At 40.4% G+C, this 15,752-nt stretch overlaps 1 protein-coding gene across 1 annotated transcript; it reads right to left on the bottom strand.

Moving 5' to 3' along the window:
* On the bottom strand, window positions 1-11,885 carry spg7 (SPG7 matrix AAA peptidase subunit, paraplegin). The gene is made up of 17 exons (XM_026946760.3): window positions 11,612-11,885; window positions 10,779-10,881; window positions 9,700-9,783; window positions 9,343-9,584; window positions 8,284-8,423; window positions 6,403-6,505; window positions 5,577-5,702; window positions 5,310-5,472; window positions 4,720-4,893; window positions 4,069-4,193; window positions 3,888-3,990; window positions 3,527-3,637; window positions 3,319-3,434; window positions 2,960-3,116; window positions 2,518-2,681; window positions 2,293-2,370; window positions 1-886 (listed from the first exon to the last, which is right to left on the bottom strand). The coding sequence occupies exons 1-17, from the start codon at window positions 11,822-11,824 to the stop codon at window positions 668-670; spliced, it is 2,421 nt and encodes an 806-aa protein (XP_026802561.3). The 5' UTR covers window positions 11,825-11,885; the 3' UTR covers window positions 1-667.
* Window positions 11,886-15,752: the final 3,867 nt, after the last annotated feature.

The raw sequence follows: 15,752 nt of genomic DNA, 5'->3' as shown, positions 1-15,752 counted from the left end.
CACCTATAATTCCTTTTTTTATTATTTTGTTGGTTTGTTAGTGACTCTTGTTTTTGAAGAAATGTTTGTTTTAATATTTATTTCTTACAAAACGGCAAATTATTTGTCATGACTTATTTTGTAAAATAACTCTTTCAGTTCCGAATAAAAGAACAATTGCAGTGCTGTTGAACTTATTGAACACAAAAATAACATCTATATAACAGATCATGCACTTGAAAGGAAAATATACAAAATCGTTTACATGTATTCAACATGTGGGGTTCTGCAGATTAATTCTCATCTGTGACAATAATAATTATTTCTAAATCAGTGTTTTTAAAGTACATGTCAGCATGGCGGATCATAGAAGCTTAGCCTCACTACATACTCCATGTCAAAATAAATAAACAGTGCACAGCCCGCTTTAATTAATTAAGGGATGTCCATTACCACTTAAGCATAAGCAGACAACTGCTTTAAACAGCAACTGTGTGTAAAAACACTGCAAGTAATCACATTTATCTCCCTAGAGCTGACCAACCAGCTTTCTCCTATAAGTGCCATCTTCACACTGATCCTCAGAAGAATAGCCTTCTTCCCTTCTTTGCTAAGAAGCACACATTACCCACAGTTCCCTGCATGAGATTTGCACTCTCGTTTTGATATATACTCTGAGCTCTGAGGATCACGCTGGCCCCAGGTTCTCATTCTCCTCTTCCTCATCCTTCCTCTGAGCTCTGGGGGGTATGGGAGGCTCCTCCTCTCCCACATCCTGCTTATCCTTCTCAGCTTCGATCCAGCTCTGAGGGGCGATCATCTTTTTGGGCCCGTGTGGAGGGGGACCGAGCAGTGCCTCTATGTCATCGTAGTTCACCACCTCTCGCTCAAGAAGTGCATTGGCCAACTGGGGAAAAAAAAAATAAAAAATGCAGTGTGTCCATTTGTCTCTTATGAGCCACTACAGCAGCTGAAATATTGGACTCTATCACAGAACATCTTTTTTTAAATATGTAACAGTGAAGCTTTCTACACTTCAAGCTATTCAACAATTTGAATTTTATTTTTCTCTTCAGCTCTGTTAAAAAAAGTGATTCATACAAAGCAAGTGGATATAGGAACTAAAGTTGCGAATTTACTCGACCTAATCATTTATATTTATTCATGTCCCTACAGGACTGTGAGATGGGCTCAGAAATATATATTTTCATTTTGGCAGTACAGTTTCAAATATTTTTTAAAAAGTAGGGATACAAATGATCTGCCATTTTATAAGCATTTACCAATAGATTCAAGAAAAATAGATCCCCAGCTACAATTTAATTACACCTAAAAGCTACAATAAGGCCCATTTTCTGTTGGATCAGAATGAATGACTGGCAGCAGCATCTTCCTGGCAATGTACACAACTCGTGGCTTGCTAGTGCTAGAAAAGCAAGCAAGAATGACTCAGCAGAGCTACCACAACGCTGTTGTTAGTACACGAGTCATGAAAGTTGTGTGATGTGTTGGCTTTTTTGGTTTGTACATAGTTCTCATGCCATGTTGCTCATGAAAAATGGCAAGATCACTGCTCCCTTCTAGCTTGTTTTAACACTGCTCAGCACAGCATGGCACAAAATGCAGAAGAAGTGCACACGTTACATCTTGTTTAATAAAGAACATTTAAAATGAGCTTTACTATTCTCTCATTTAACTATCTATTGTCATGCAGAGAGGAGTGGCTTCTGAATCATTCATGCTAATAAGCCAGTCCTGCAAGTGAAGCTCGGCAAGATCAGATTTACTTTGCCATCTTTTTCTGCTTATAACGAATGATATTTTATCATACAAATGCGAGAAACATTTTAGGAAACCGTAGTCTTGGCTTTTGAATGTATCCACATGTATGTAATAAGTATTATCAAAATGTATTAATTAGATAATAGATCAGCTTTTTATAATACTAGTGGTAGATCGTGACTCAATCATACACAAACTACTACACTTAATGTATATCAAATGTTAAAAATTCTAACTAGGTTCTAACAAAAGACACTACAGGAAAAATGTTTCTGTGGTTGAGGTTAAAAGGGAATCTGATGTAAGCAGATGGATAATTGCATTGGTACATTTGTAGATCTGATATCACCTCTACCAAATTTAGTCCCACCAAATTTAAATCACCCAGAAGAAAATGTACAAAAAAAGAAATTCAGAAATCCGTTAAATGAAAAAAAATTCATTTCTGAGTAAGAAGAGTCAGAGCACATTAGATAAAGGAAAGTGCAAGATAAATACATAGACTGTGATATTTCTCTGAACTTGACTCACCAGTATAAGTTTATCCCTGTTGTCCAGGAGCAGTTTCTCAGTGTGTCTGTATGCACGAGCAATTAGCATCTTAGCTTCCTGAATTACAACACAATCACAATTCATCATTCATCACAGCATTCATTTACTGACCTGTAAATGAAATCATAGCCTGGTTATCAGTGTGTGTGTGCGCATGTGTGTGTGCGTGTGTGTGTGTGTGTGTGTGTGTGTGTGTTCACTCACATGGTCCATCTGGTGCTGAAGGCCCTGGCTGAAGGGCCTGCGCCCGATACCAGCCTGTTCCTCGGTTTCAGGGAAGGACACCTGGCCCACGCTGGGCACCATGCCATACTGCTTCACCATGGCGTAGGCAACACGCGTCACCTTCCGCAGATCATCCTGAGCACCTAGGCACAAAGAGCTTACTTTTTTATAAAATTAGCTTAATGTAGAGTTTCTCATTTGTAATTCCCTGTGCTGTGTATATTTTAGGGGTTCTGAGCGACACAATATAGCACAATACAACAGTATTAGCTTTAAACATTGGGAAGCAATGCCTCTTTCTCTGGGACTGATGGACACAGAGGCCAAGCCCCTGATGGGCCCGGAGGCCACGCCCCCTTCATTGGGACTGACAGGCACTTTTGTATTTAAACACAGCTGTGTGCATGTGGATGAACCATACCTGTGGTGACTTTGTTGAATGTAATGGCTTCAGAGGCTCTTCCACCCAGAGCCATACACATTCTCTCGAAAAGCTGCTCTTTGGTAAACAGGTACTGGTCCTTCGGCAGGATCTGAGCGAAGCCTAGAGCCGCATTGGTCCTGGGAGCTATCGACACCTACCAGGGGCAAGAAACCCCATACAAAGAACACAAATACCTCCATAACCACTGCACATGACATACCAAGCAAGCCTAATACGGTCAAATACAAAGCATAAAGCAGTAACTATGCACTGTTAGTAATATAATTATAATATAATAATAGTAATTTTTTTCATATATATTTACAAGTTTATACAATATTTACTGTATTCTGTACCTTCATGACAGCTTCTGTGTGTTCCAGCAGCCAGCCAACAAGCGCATGGCCCGACTCATGGAAGGCCACCACCCTCTGCTCCTCTTTGGACAAGATCTTGCTCTTCTTCACACTGCCTACCCATTACACAAATCACAACCAAAATCAAGACTAGACTGCATACATGCTCATAACAAAGAGAACAGTGAGTCAGAGAATGCTGTACTACCTGCAATAACTCTCTCCACAGCGTATTCAAAATTAAAGGTATCAATGGACTTGTAGCCTTCGCGGGCTGCATGAAGAGCAGCTTCATTGCAAATGTTTGCAATGTCAGCACCTGAGAAAAGAAAGATACAAACATGCAAAAGGAGCTCAATTAATATTCGGTTTCTGGAAAACTGGACAAATGCTCTAGGAGAGGAAAATCATAATGACCAAATACTGTCTTGTCTTGTAGTTATAAGTATAGATGTCTGTCTGTGTATTGTACTGTAAACTGCCACTCATCTGAGGGGCTTCATCACCAGCTTTCTGTCCAGAAAATGTCGGATGACTATAACTATAGTTACTATAATCAGGAAACCCACCACTGAAGCCAGGTGTGAGCTCAGCCAGACGCAAGGAGTAGAAATCTGCAGGGTGGGAAAGCTTCAGGATCTTCAAATGCTGCTCAAAGATCTCCTTTCTCTCCTAGAATCATCAGAACCATCAGAGATTATTCCACATCTCCAACCAATTTACATGATCTTACCATCTCACATACAATACCTGGAGAGTGGGGAGGTCAATAAATATGTGTCTGTCTAGCCGGCCTGGTCTCATCAGTGCATTGTCCAAAATGTCTGCTCGGTTGGTGGACGCCAAGACAATGACGTGATCAGTGGTACCCATTCCTGTAAGAAAGAAGCAAACAGTGTAAAACAAGGCACTGATCCACTGGTTGCTTGATAAAATTGGTTGATGTTAAGGTTTTCAGTAATCAATGAAAATTACACAGACAAACCACAGATAATAGCTTTTCTAAATGTTTTGTAGGAAAACAAGAAGCCACAAATTACAAGCAGAAAGTGATCTGACCTTGTAATATTCCAAGAACAGGATAACTGTGCCTGAAACGGTGTACTTTATATTTGTTCTTGGAGAATTCAGCATTGCGAGAGCTCGTCACTGAATTTAAAGTTGTTTTATACGTACTGTATAGTTCAGCTTGATAAATTGACAATCATATCAGTAAGCCCCCATTTAACCAATACTACTGGTGTCTGCTTAAATAAGACCTTATAAAATTATCTGTCTATATTAGCAAATATCAGAATATTAGCTCCTACATAATAAAATAAAAATGGCTTGGACCCAATGAAAAATCTAAATCCTGTATGATTAATTTATCATTTCTATCATCCAGCATCTCCTTCATACCATCCATTTCCACAAGCAGCTGGTTGAGGGTCTGCTCCTCCTCGGTGTTGCTGAAGCCGGACATGTTAGTGGACCGTTTCTTTCCCACAGCATCAATCTCGTCAATGTAGACAATGCAGGGTGCCCGCGTCCTCGCTTCTTTAAACAAACTCCTCACCCTCGCAGCACCAAGGCCTGAAACAGAATAAATCAATCGGCTTTACACACAAATGACCAGAAACATTTCCATCACGGTATTGCAGTATGTAGAGTCATGGAAATAGACACTTCAAAATTTCATAATCCTTTGCTCTGCATAAGCATGTTGCTGCTGTAGGAAAGGGGTCAGGTTTTAGCCCTTGGGACACAGTTCAAGGAAACTTTTAATTCTTGCTGCAGAGAAGGTACTTTTCTGTGAACCAGGACCAATTCTACCAGAGGGTTTTTTTTAATAAATAAGAGGAGCTTTTCTCAGATCCCATGGCACTGTGTCAGCCTGGAAAAACAGACTTTTTCTGTTCCATACGCTTTGATCTGTCAAATAAATCTTACATCAAAGCTGACTTCTTGGATGTAGTGAAGGAACAACAAACACCAAGCTGAAGTCTTACCTCCAATCACCTCCACAAACTCGGAGCCAGCCATGGCGAGGAAGGGCACCTGGGCTTCAGTAGCTACTGCCTTAGCCAGCAGTGTTTTGCCACAGCCTGGTGGCCCGAGCAGCAGCGCGCCCTTGGGTACCTTCGCTCCCAGGTTTAAGTATCTCTCTGGACTCTGCAAAAACACTCAGCCATTACTAATTCTAATGCTTCTTTTGAGATTGATATTGGTCTTTTTTTCCCCCCCCAATACTAGAAAACACATTCGTGTGTTTATACCTTCAGATAGTCCACAAACTCCTTCACCTCCATCTTGGCCTCATGCATCCCGGCTACATCTTTGAAGCTCACACCTTTCCCAGACTTTCCGTCAATGATGGTGAACTTTGCCATTTTTAACTGATTCTAGGTACACACAAATCAATCAATCAAACCAATAAGAAAAGAAAAGACAAGACACTCCATATACAGTCAAAGAGCCAAGACATGTTTGTTGTCTGAAACTGGCTTCTTTAGTTTTGGAGCTACAAGGCAAAAGTAGCTACCAGGGTAGCATTGTGCAAACACTATGTTAGCCACTGATGGGGCTACTGATTCACTTCAACTCAATTTTGTATAGCACTTTTAAAGATTTTTAAAAAGATTTTGCCACAAAGCAGATGTGGATTTAGATTACACAATCGCTTCACTTCATAGTACTAAGTAACAAATATACTTGCTTATATAGTTTGACAATGTATGACACACTGTTATCTACATTAAAAGAATTGTCCATTTTTTAATTCCAAAAACAGTAGCAAGGAGGAAGGTGAAATATAGGTTAGACGTTAGAATTCATATACATATACAGTTCCAATTTGATTTGCGTATTTAATTTTGTAATACAGATGTCTATTTTATGAAACTTATGTGCAAACTGTATTATCATGTGTTCTTTATTTATTAGAATTCTAGCCTCCGGTACAAAACTAAACAAGCAAACTTAAACACCACACACATCTTGGCTGTTTGAGTATATTTGGGAGAAGTTGCATACATCTGCATTATTTTTGATATTTGGACAAATTGATGCCTTAAAAGGAATGTATTAAGAGTCATAACTTACAAAAGCACTGAATCCACCCTCTCTTACACCCATCCCTGCCAGACGGAAGATGTACCACAGGATTCCAACGCCGACAGCAGCCATGCCGAGAGCGTACAGGGCACTGCAGCAGTGAAGAGCAAATACAGACTGTCAACGTTAGGATGTAGCAGCATAAAAAAAAAAGATTTCTGTGTCAGATTTAATTGTGAATCCTTGATCTAGAAGCCTCCCATTTCCTCAATTGTTTAAAGAAGTGGTGTATCCTTAAAGGTGGCAGGCTTTGATCAATATCCGAGTTACAGGGTGGATGTAGGAAGTAGGATTGAGGAATTGAGGAGGCAGAAGTTACACTATTGGGACGTAGCCTTAAAGTGTGTTCTCCAATTAAGAAAGTTGATTGTCTCTTAAAAAGTAAAATCTCTCGGTAAAATACATTTTAATGGGAGATTCATCTACAGGTTACTACAGTTCACCCAGTTGTGTATACCCTTCCTCCTTTTGGAACTTTATTTTGATTATTTTGTTGATTTGTCAGAACCCCTACCATAAACCAAACTAACACCAAACTAACAGCTGGAGTATGCATACTGTAAAAACAAACATATCACTATTAGGCTATGGCAAAATGTAGTGTGTGTGTGTATATATATATATATATATATATATATATATATATATATATATCACTTTTTTACTGACGTAGTGCCAGTGCTGAAGCAAATGATGGTTCAGCCTGTGGGTATATTTTCTCCCAAAGATAAATTGTTATTATATACAATGTACACATAGTACCAAGACATCACCATAGACAATGATCATGTGCAGGATGAGAGATACATGTTTATATTACTTGTCTAATTGTTTTAACCTTAGCATGAACAATGAAGCTCAGATTCAATTCACTACAAGCAAGTTATTTCCTCCTCAGACCACTGATATATCATTGCAATACCAATTTTGCTCATTTTTAACAATAGTTTTCAAAAACTATTCACATTTATGTTTTATTTCAATAGTGATCATGCAAATATTCAGGCCAGCAGCATTTTGGTGCTGGAACCAAACTGTATTTGGCAGCTGAGAACCAGATCTTATGTGGTGGAAATGTATGGAATTATTCCTAATTCAGTGCTGATGTCAGAACCAGCACCAGCACCATGTCAGTGGAAAACGAATCTTGGCTACAAATATTAAAATCTTGAAAATACAGTGTTCATATGTCTAAGATTTGTGTAATGCACAGAACAAATGACTACTTGCGGTTAGAAAGCAGTAAAGCTAGCTAAATCCCTAGACCACTTTTGAGGTTAGCTACACCACTGTATATACCCAAAGATCTGTGGACACCATCACATCCATAAGGGCTTTTCGAGCATCTCATTCCAAAGTTGGTCCCCTCTTTGCTATTATAATAACCTCCACTCTTCTGCAAAGGCTTTCCACTAGATTTTGGAGCGTGGCTGTGGAAATTTACCGAGGTGCCTGGGGCACAGTCGGCATTTTAGTTCAGGGCTGTGTGCAGGCCAGTCAAGTTCTTCCACGCCAACCTTGGCAAAATATGACTTGATGAAGCTCGCTTTTTGCACAGGGGCATTGTCATGCTGGAACAGGTTTGGGCCTCTTAGTTCCAGTGAAGAGAAATCTTAAAGCTACAGAATACAAAGACATTCCATATGACTCTGTGCTTCCAATTTTGTGGCAACAGTTTGAGGAAGAACCACATATATATATATTTTTGTCAGGCATCCACAAACTTTTGGCCATATAGTGCATCTTATGTGTGTGCTAGATGTGTGCTATCAAGTATTCTGGCCTTTTATCTTAAATTAGCATACAAAAAACCTGCCAAGAACCAGTATTATTGCGGTTATCCAGGCAGCCACATGCTGAACTACTCACTTCCCAAAGAAGCCTGTGCGCTTGTAGGACACTGGTATTCTGTCCTTGGGGTCTATATTGAGTTGCTCCTCTGCAGCACGCAGCTTCTCCTCAAACTTGTCAATGTTGGCCACCTGCATGCGGTACGTCAGGGCAAGTCTCTGGAAAACACAACCGTAATTTGGTGCTACAGTGCAGGTGGAGGAAAATGTCAGAATGATGAAGGATGATATGGAGCTGGTTTTGCTGGGTCAGTGTGCTAAGTAAAGAATAAAACACAACATGGTGTGCTGTTATAGGGTGGTGTGATGTGGCCCAACATGAAGCAGAGTTACTGTTACCACACGTTAAGTGATTATTTTCCTATAAGTGTCCTTAAGTGTTTATTCCTACCAAATCATAACAATTTGCCAATGATTAAATTTTTCAATTTATTAATGACTTTTTTTTAACCATTTATAGTTATATTTTAATGTCCTGGAGAGAAAAGTTTGTAGCTGTTATCACTATATCAGCTATAAACAGTCGTTCCCTCGCCAGCCTCTTTTTTTTCCTCTTTCTTGTAGTTAATAAGAAAAAATATGCAGCTCGTCATGTTACTGAGAAAACAAAAAGCGCAAAGTCGCCTGTCCTGAACACTTACTGGCCATTACAAACCACTAAAACTGGTGAATCCTTCCACAAATGTTAAACAGCTCCTTAGAGAAGATACCAAATCAATAATTATACATTTTTCTTTGTTAAATAACACAGTTTTAAAGCCATTGATAATTAGAATTATATTATGTGGGGCATCTGTTATACAAGTCCCTGTGAATGAGCCACTAGTACAGAAATGCTAACAAACAAATGCGTTAATATGAACCTATCATTTAGATTACAGCTGGAACTTCTGTCAGAGAAACTTAATCAACACCTTCTGACCAATCAGATTGGAGAATTTCACAGCACTGAGCTAAAAAATACGAATGGCTTTGGCTTTAGGACTCAGCGGGGTGTTACACTGAGCTTTAAATTAGCACACGGACCCATCAATCCATCTTTGACTTGGCCAGGTTCAACACTGAGGAGAAGACGCACAGGCCTGCCAAAAATCACAGCCCCAGGGTGGAGGTCGATCTCCACGATCTCGCTCTCTGGCACCACCTGCACCCGTGCCACCTCGCCTTTGGCCAACATCTCGTTTACAAAGTCGTTCCAAGAGATGTTCCCTCCATTGGCGGTGAACAGGTTTAGCAGGCTCATGCAAGCAGCGATGATGAAGAGAATGCGTAGGCGCTCCTTGTACATCTGATTCTCCTGCTCGCGCCTCTTCTTTTCCTCTGAAAAACATATTAACACATAATTAAGCACTACGAAACATTACGAAGCAATCTTCTTCAATTTTCTTAACGAAATCTCGCTACAAACAGAATGGAAGAAATCCATCCAGGATACCTTCTTCTTCTTTGGATGATTTCTTGTTCGATCCATCTTTCTTCTGTTGTCTATCAGAGGATTTGCTGAAATAACTGACACCACCTGATTGGAAGAAGACAGAATCATGAGGATAGGACCAGGTAGTACTAGTTCTATTCCTGCTTCACAAGGGACACAGAATCCAATCCAAGTATTACAAAGTAGAACATTGGTATTCAACATGTGCATATGCACAGCTGGACGCAGGGGACGCACAGCAATCCTGCACATTCTAAGTTGCTCTGCCACACTCGTCTCCGTAACGAAACACCGACAAATCACCATTATACAGTATTTTTATTTATCAGTTATTAGGAGAAACTAATGTCACATCGTTAATGTCACATCTAATTTAATGCTCTCTGGAAAGATCATGTTCCCCCCATAGACATAAAGCAATTTGGGACAGTGTGGTGTATCTTGATTGTTACTGGCTGGTAAGTCAAATCATTTCATGAGCACTTCAACCACTCGGTTTTCTTATGTCTGTCTGTGACCTTCCCCATCTTATTCATCTAGTCATTAAGCCACACTGTGCTGAAAGCAGACAAGAGGAAAATATAATCATAATAATAATAATAATAATAATAATAATAATAAAATTTTTAAACCCCAAGCAATTTATAAGTGAAAAACATGGAGCTGAGGGTGAGGGGTCTTGCTGAAAGGCCAAACACTGTCAGCCTTGGAATCTGAATGGGATCTGAATAAATTAAAAAAATAGAGAAATGGGATGTGTATATCACCATCTTCAAGTCTCATGTGGTTCCCTATCTAGGGGCTGAGCTAGACAGATTACTAGGAGACAGTAATAATTAATAATGCCTTTATTCATATTGTGTTAAACTACATACAAATGAAACCTAACAGAAATGCTTAAAGTGTTAGAACTGGTAAAGCTGCTAAGTTTAAGTTGTCTGACATGGGATTTCTGTAAAGCTGCTTTGTGACAATGTCTGTTGTTAAAGCGCTATACAAATAAAATTGAATTGAACACTGACCACTAATCAATGCAAGAAGTGCACACATGCAGCAATACTGTTTCACTTATTACTTACCAAGACTCCTCCACAATCCCACTGGATCAGTGAGCAAACTGTTTCTGCAGATCACTTTGCTCAGCCCTAGAAATGTTGGACTCAGGGGTCTGTTCAGGATTTGCTGTAAGAAAAAAAAATCATTATCCACTTAATACTTATACATATATATTTATACAGAGCCCTACTGGTAATATCTCTTAATAAAAATAAAATGTGTGGCCACAACATAGTAACACATGGGAGTGAGATAATTAAGTCGTGGCCACAGTTTAATAAAACATGATCATTGGGTTGTGCAAGCAAAAAGAAGATTACATGAGGCATTAAGACCTACACAGAGGAGAAAATTTTTGCAGAAAAGCTCCTGTACCACTTATCCCACATAGGGTCATGGGGAGCCTGGAGACTATCCCAGGGGGACTCAGGGTGCGAACCCATCACAGGGTACAATCACCCACACTCCATGGACAATAATCAACCTACAAGGCATGTCCTTGGGGGAGGAAACCGGAGAACCCTGAGGAAGGCGACGGGAATCGAACCCCCAACCCCTGGGCTGGGAGGCGAACACGCTGACCTCTAGGCCACCTCGCCCCCACCCAGAAAGTGAGTGAATTATTGGAGTATACTGAAGTCACTTTGCATTATGGTTATTAACTCATGGACCTGACATGACATGACATGTTTTTATTAAGAAGAGATCTCTCCAGTGTATTTCTGTAATTACAGAAATAATAAGCTGGAGAATCAGACATGATTACCATGTCATGCAAAAACTCCTGCACTCCTCAATTTCATAAAACTCACTTCCCCACTTGGTAACACTGTCAGGTTTATGTTACATCACCGACCTGAATGAGTTGTGACTTCACACCCCGGCTGGGCTGCGCTGTAATCCGCCATCCAGCACAGTTACTGCATATCGAGATCTTCCCTAAACCGCTACTGAAAAGTGCTTTATCCCTGCCACAGTGTGAATGAATGCTACGAGACGCCAGAGACCAAAGACGCCCGCTGGTAATGTGTTTACTGTAGCGGCTTCCATGTTGCAGCAGCGCCGCCATGTTCTCCGCTGCGGGGGCGAATCCCAAACCTCTCCCTTCTGGACACGAAGTGCACTACAGGAAGCCGTAAAGCCGTTCATTTATACCCTATGTAGTGCACTTATGTAGGAGCTACAGACTCTCTTCAGATTCAGTTTGTTTCGATTACGTCGGTTGTGTAAACATTTAAACACTTTGGCCAAAGCATCCTAAAATGTCTTCGCTTTGCACTGCTTTGTTAGTCAGGGTTTATAACTGACTGCAGCAGAGACAAATATAATTTCTTTTGTGGAAATAAATAAACAAATACAAACTTGTTTTTGCCGCGCATGCGTGAATTAACCTAAGCTAAGTAACCTAAGCTATTAATTAGCATTATTAGTTTAAATATTTATTCGCTTAATATAAATATTTTTATATTTCTATCAGAGAATTATGCTTAACCGTTCCTTTAACGTTTTAAAAATACAACTTTGTTTAAACTTTCACCTCCAGTAACCGCCATCATGGCGGACAGCGATGTCTTATGGGAAATGTAGTCAAATGTGCTAATTAGCTTAGCTAGCCTAGTTAATAAGGAAAAAATCGGTGGTTCAGATTATCATGGTTATCATGACGCTGATCTGCTTCTATTAGCTTTTGTTATGTTTAATGAAATTGATTTTTTTTTTAGATTCATTTGTTTTTGTTAGTAGCTAATAGCCAACAGCTAAACAACCTGCCTGCTAGCTGTGAAATCTGCATTTTAAGATTTCCAGCACATGACATGGATACAGTGAAACACTAAAACTAATCAGAAGTTCTAATGAGAGTCATATATAAGTCTACTGAACCCTGGGGTTGAGCTCTGAAAGAATACAAGTAACAGCGACACATATACAGAGTACAGAACTGAAGTATCTGCATTAGTCCATAATAGGTTTGTATTCAGAATGAATACTTTTTACATTTTTTAGGAGAATTAAGAATTGAAGGTATTTTTGCGTGGAACAGTGGTGCAGCAGGTAGCATTGGGTCTCTGGTTCGATCCTGAGTTGGGGTTGCTGTCTGTGTGGAATGCTTGTGCATGTACGTGTGTTTCCTCCATGTTCTCTGGTTTCCTCCCACCTCCAAAAAACACCCCAGTAGGTGGATTGGCTACTCTAAATTGCCCGTAAGTGTGTATGAGTGTGTGGATATGTGTATGCATGTGATGGTCCTAAAGGGTGTGTTCCCACCTCACACACAGTGTTCCATGAAATCCATCACCCTGAGCGCTTACTGAAGATGCATTATCCATCCATCCCTGCATCCATTTTCTGTACCCCATATCCTACACAGATCACGGTGGAGCCTGGAGTCTATCCCAGGGGACTCGGGGCACAAGGCAGGGGACACCCTGGACGTGGTACCAACCCATTGCAGGGCACAATCGGACACACACTCACACACTACAGACAATTTGGAAATGGCAATCAACCTACAGCGCATGTCTCTGGACTGATTTAAAACACTGATGCTTGCCTACAAAGCCAAAACCGGACCAGCACCCACTTATCTCAAAGCACATCCCGCACGGCACCACGCTCCCTCCGATCCTCTAGCACTGCTCGACTGCTGAGACTCTTCTCTGTTCTGGCACCAAGGTGGTGGAATGAACTTCCGCTAGATGTCTGAACAGCTGAGTCACTGGCAGTCTTCAAACAAGGTCTAAAGACTTACCTCTTCCTAAAGTACTTAAATTAGCACTTTAAAAAAATGTATTGTCTGAGTGCTTGTCTATTACCTCCTCAACAGAGTTTTGGACTGATGGTATTCCTAGTTTGTGACCTAGCGAGCCAGTATCAGAATGTCTTTATCGATAGAGACTTCAAAGCTCTTTTGTAAGTCACTCTGGATAAGGGCGTCTGCCAAATGCCATAAATGTTAATGTTAATGGGGGAGGAAACCAGAGTACCTGGAGGAAACCCTTGAAGCATGGGGAGTACATGCAAACAAGGTTGGAGGTGGAGTTCAAACCCAAACACTGGAGGTGTATGGCAACAGTGATAACCACTAAGCCACTGTGCCTTCCCTGAAGATGCATTGTTGTCGTTGTTCCTCTTTTGGCTGCTCCCGTTAGGGGTCACCACTGTGGATCATTGGTCCATGTACTTGATTTGGCACAGTTTTTACACCGGATGCCCTTCCTGACACAACCCTCCTCAGTTTTATCTGGGCTTGGGACCGGTAATGAGAGCATACTTTTGCATGCAACCCGAGTGGCTACAGTTGGTTCCCTGGGCAGGAATCGAACCCAGGCCACAGCAGTGAGAGCACTGTGGTCTAACAACTAGTACTCAAGGGACTCCTCCTTGAAGATGCATTAATGAAAGAAAATACTTCTTAAATAACTAAAAACCAAACTCTATACAAGAAACACCACCGATACCTGTTTATTAAATATTTTGAAATCAGCACACTCCTACAGTCTCATCTGTGTTGCACACTACACAGCAGGGGTAAGTGGTGACCTTTAGTCTGTGGACATTGTTACCTAAGGCAGGTAAATCATTACGTTATTGCAAAATGAGCATTCAAAGCCTTTACCGTCTGCTGTACAGTGTGTGATTTACCACAGAATAAAACCGTCAAAGACAAAAACTGCAAATCCATAAAGAATTCCTTGGTTGTGGCTCCAGTGTGTTGCTCATTGCTCCAGTTGCACTTCCTGCATCCTGTTCAGCAGATGGCGCCACTTTGCTATTAATATATTAAACAATACCACTTTCAACTGACACTCTTTTAAACTGCAAATTTCCACTTGTTAGGATGATCTCACATATACAGCAGTAATCACAGGTCATGATTCTGGTTGCGTCCTGTCTTCATCAGTACATTTATAGTTGCATTTATATCACCTGTGATATTCAGAGACAAATTCATCAGGGAAAAGCTGCATCTCTCTATAGACTTGCACCTGCTTGGTGCAGTTCTTCAGGTTTAGGCTGCACTTCCTGCTCTGTACAGCAGATGGCGCCATTACAGCAGCAATGAATAACACGAGAGACAATGAGGTAGTTTAATAAGGACGCATAAGTTTTTGTGAATGCATTTGTCTGCTTGCTGATGTGTGTAACCAAGATGTTTAACCCTTTCATGCACAAATTAGTACTTTAGATTTTGTAGGAATAACATGAAAGGATTAAACATTAGACCTGAAATTAATACACATGATCCGTTTAGGACTGTTGCATGATGTAGCCAATGTCAGAGGTGTAAAAAAAAAAAAAAGCTTTCTTAAGGATTTTTTTTACTTAATTTGGGATATAAAGCTATACCAGAGAGATATATAGAGGGCAATGGAAATCAGGATAATGTTAATGCTATTGTAAAAGCTATGTTAAATTACAGTAATAGTCTCATATAATTTGGAGGTGATTTCCATCCATCCATTATCCTATATCCTACACAGGGTCACGGTGGAGCCTGGAGCCTATCCCAGGGGACATCACGTACAAGGTGCCAACCCATCACAGGGCACAATCACACACACTGCAGACAATTTGGAAATGCTAGTCAGCCTACAGTGCATGCCTTTAGACTGGGGGAGGAAACCAGTGTAACCAGAGGAAACCCCTGAAGCACAGGAAGGACATGCAAACTTCACACACAGAAAAGGCAGAGGGGGGATTTGAACCCTCAGCCCTGGAGGTGGCAGGTAATAGTGCTAACCACTAAGCCACTGTGCCCTCTTTAGAGGTGATTTATATCTTATAGTTTCCTAAAAACTTCCTTCAGTTGACTCTCAGGAAGTGTGGACATTGTGCCTGAAAGGGTTAAAATTGTGACTATGACCAGTTTGTGTTAAAATTCATAGAAAACAATGAATAGCCTAAACATATAGATGGAGCAATAGTCTTCAACAGTCATCCCACTTTTCCTCTTATTAACACAAGAATGGCTTATGAGCATTTATTTCAGTAAAAGC

This window comes from Pangasianodon hypophthalmus, chromosome 25 (assembly GCF_027358585.1).
Source record: "Pangasianodon hypophthalmus isolate fPanHyp1 chromosome 25, fPanHyp1.pri, whole genome shotgun sequence".
NCBI classification, from domain to species: domain Eukaryota; kingdom Metazoa; phylum Chordata; class Actinopteri; order Siluriformes; family Pangasiidae; genus Pangasianodon; species Pangasianodon hypophthalmus.
This window is presented reverse-complemented; position numbering and strand designations above follow the sequence as displayed.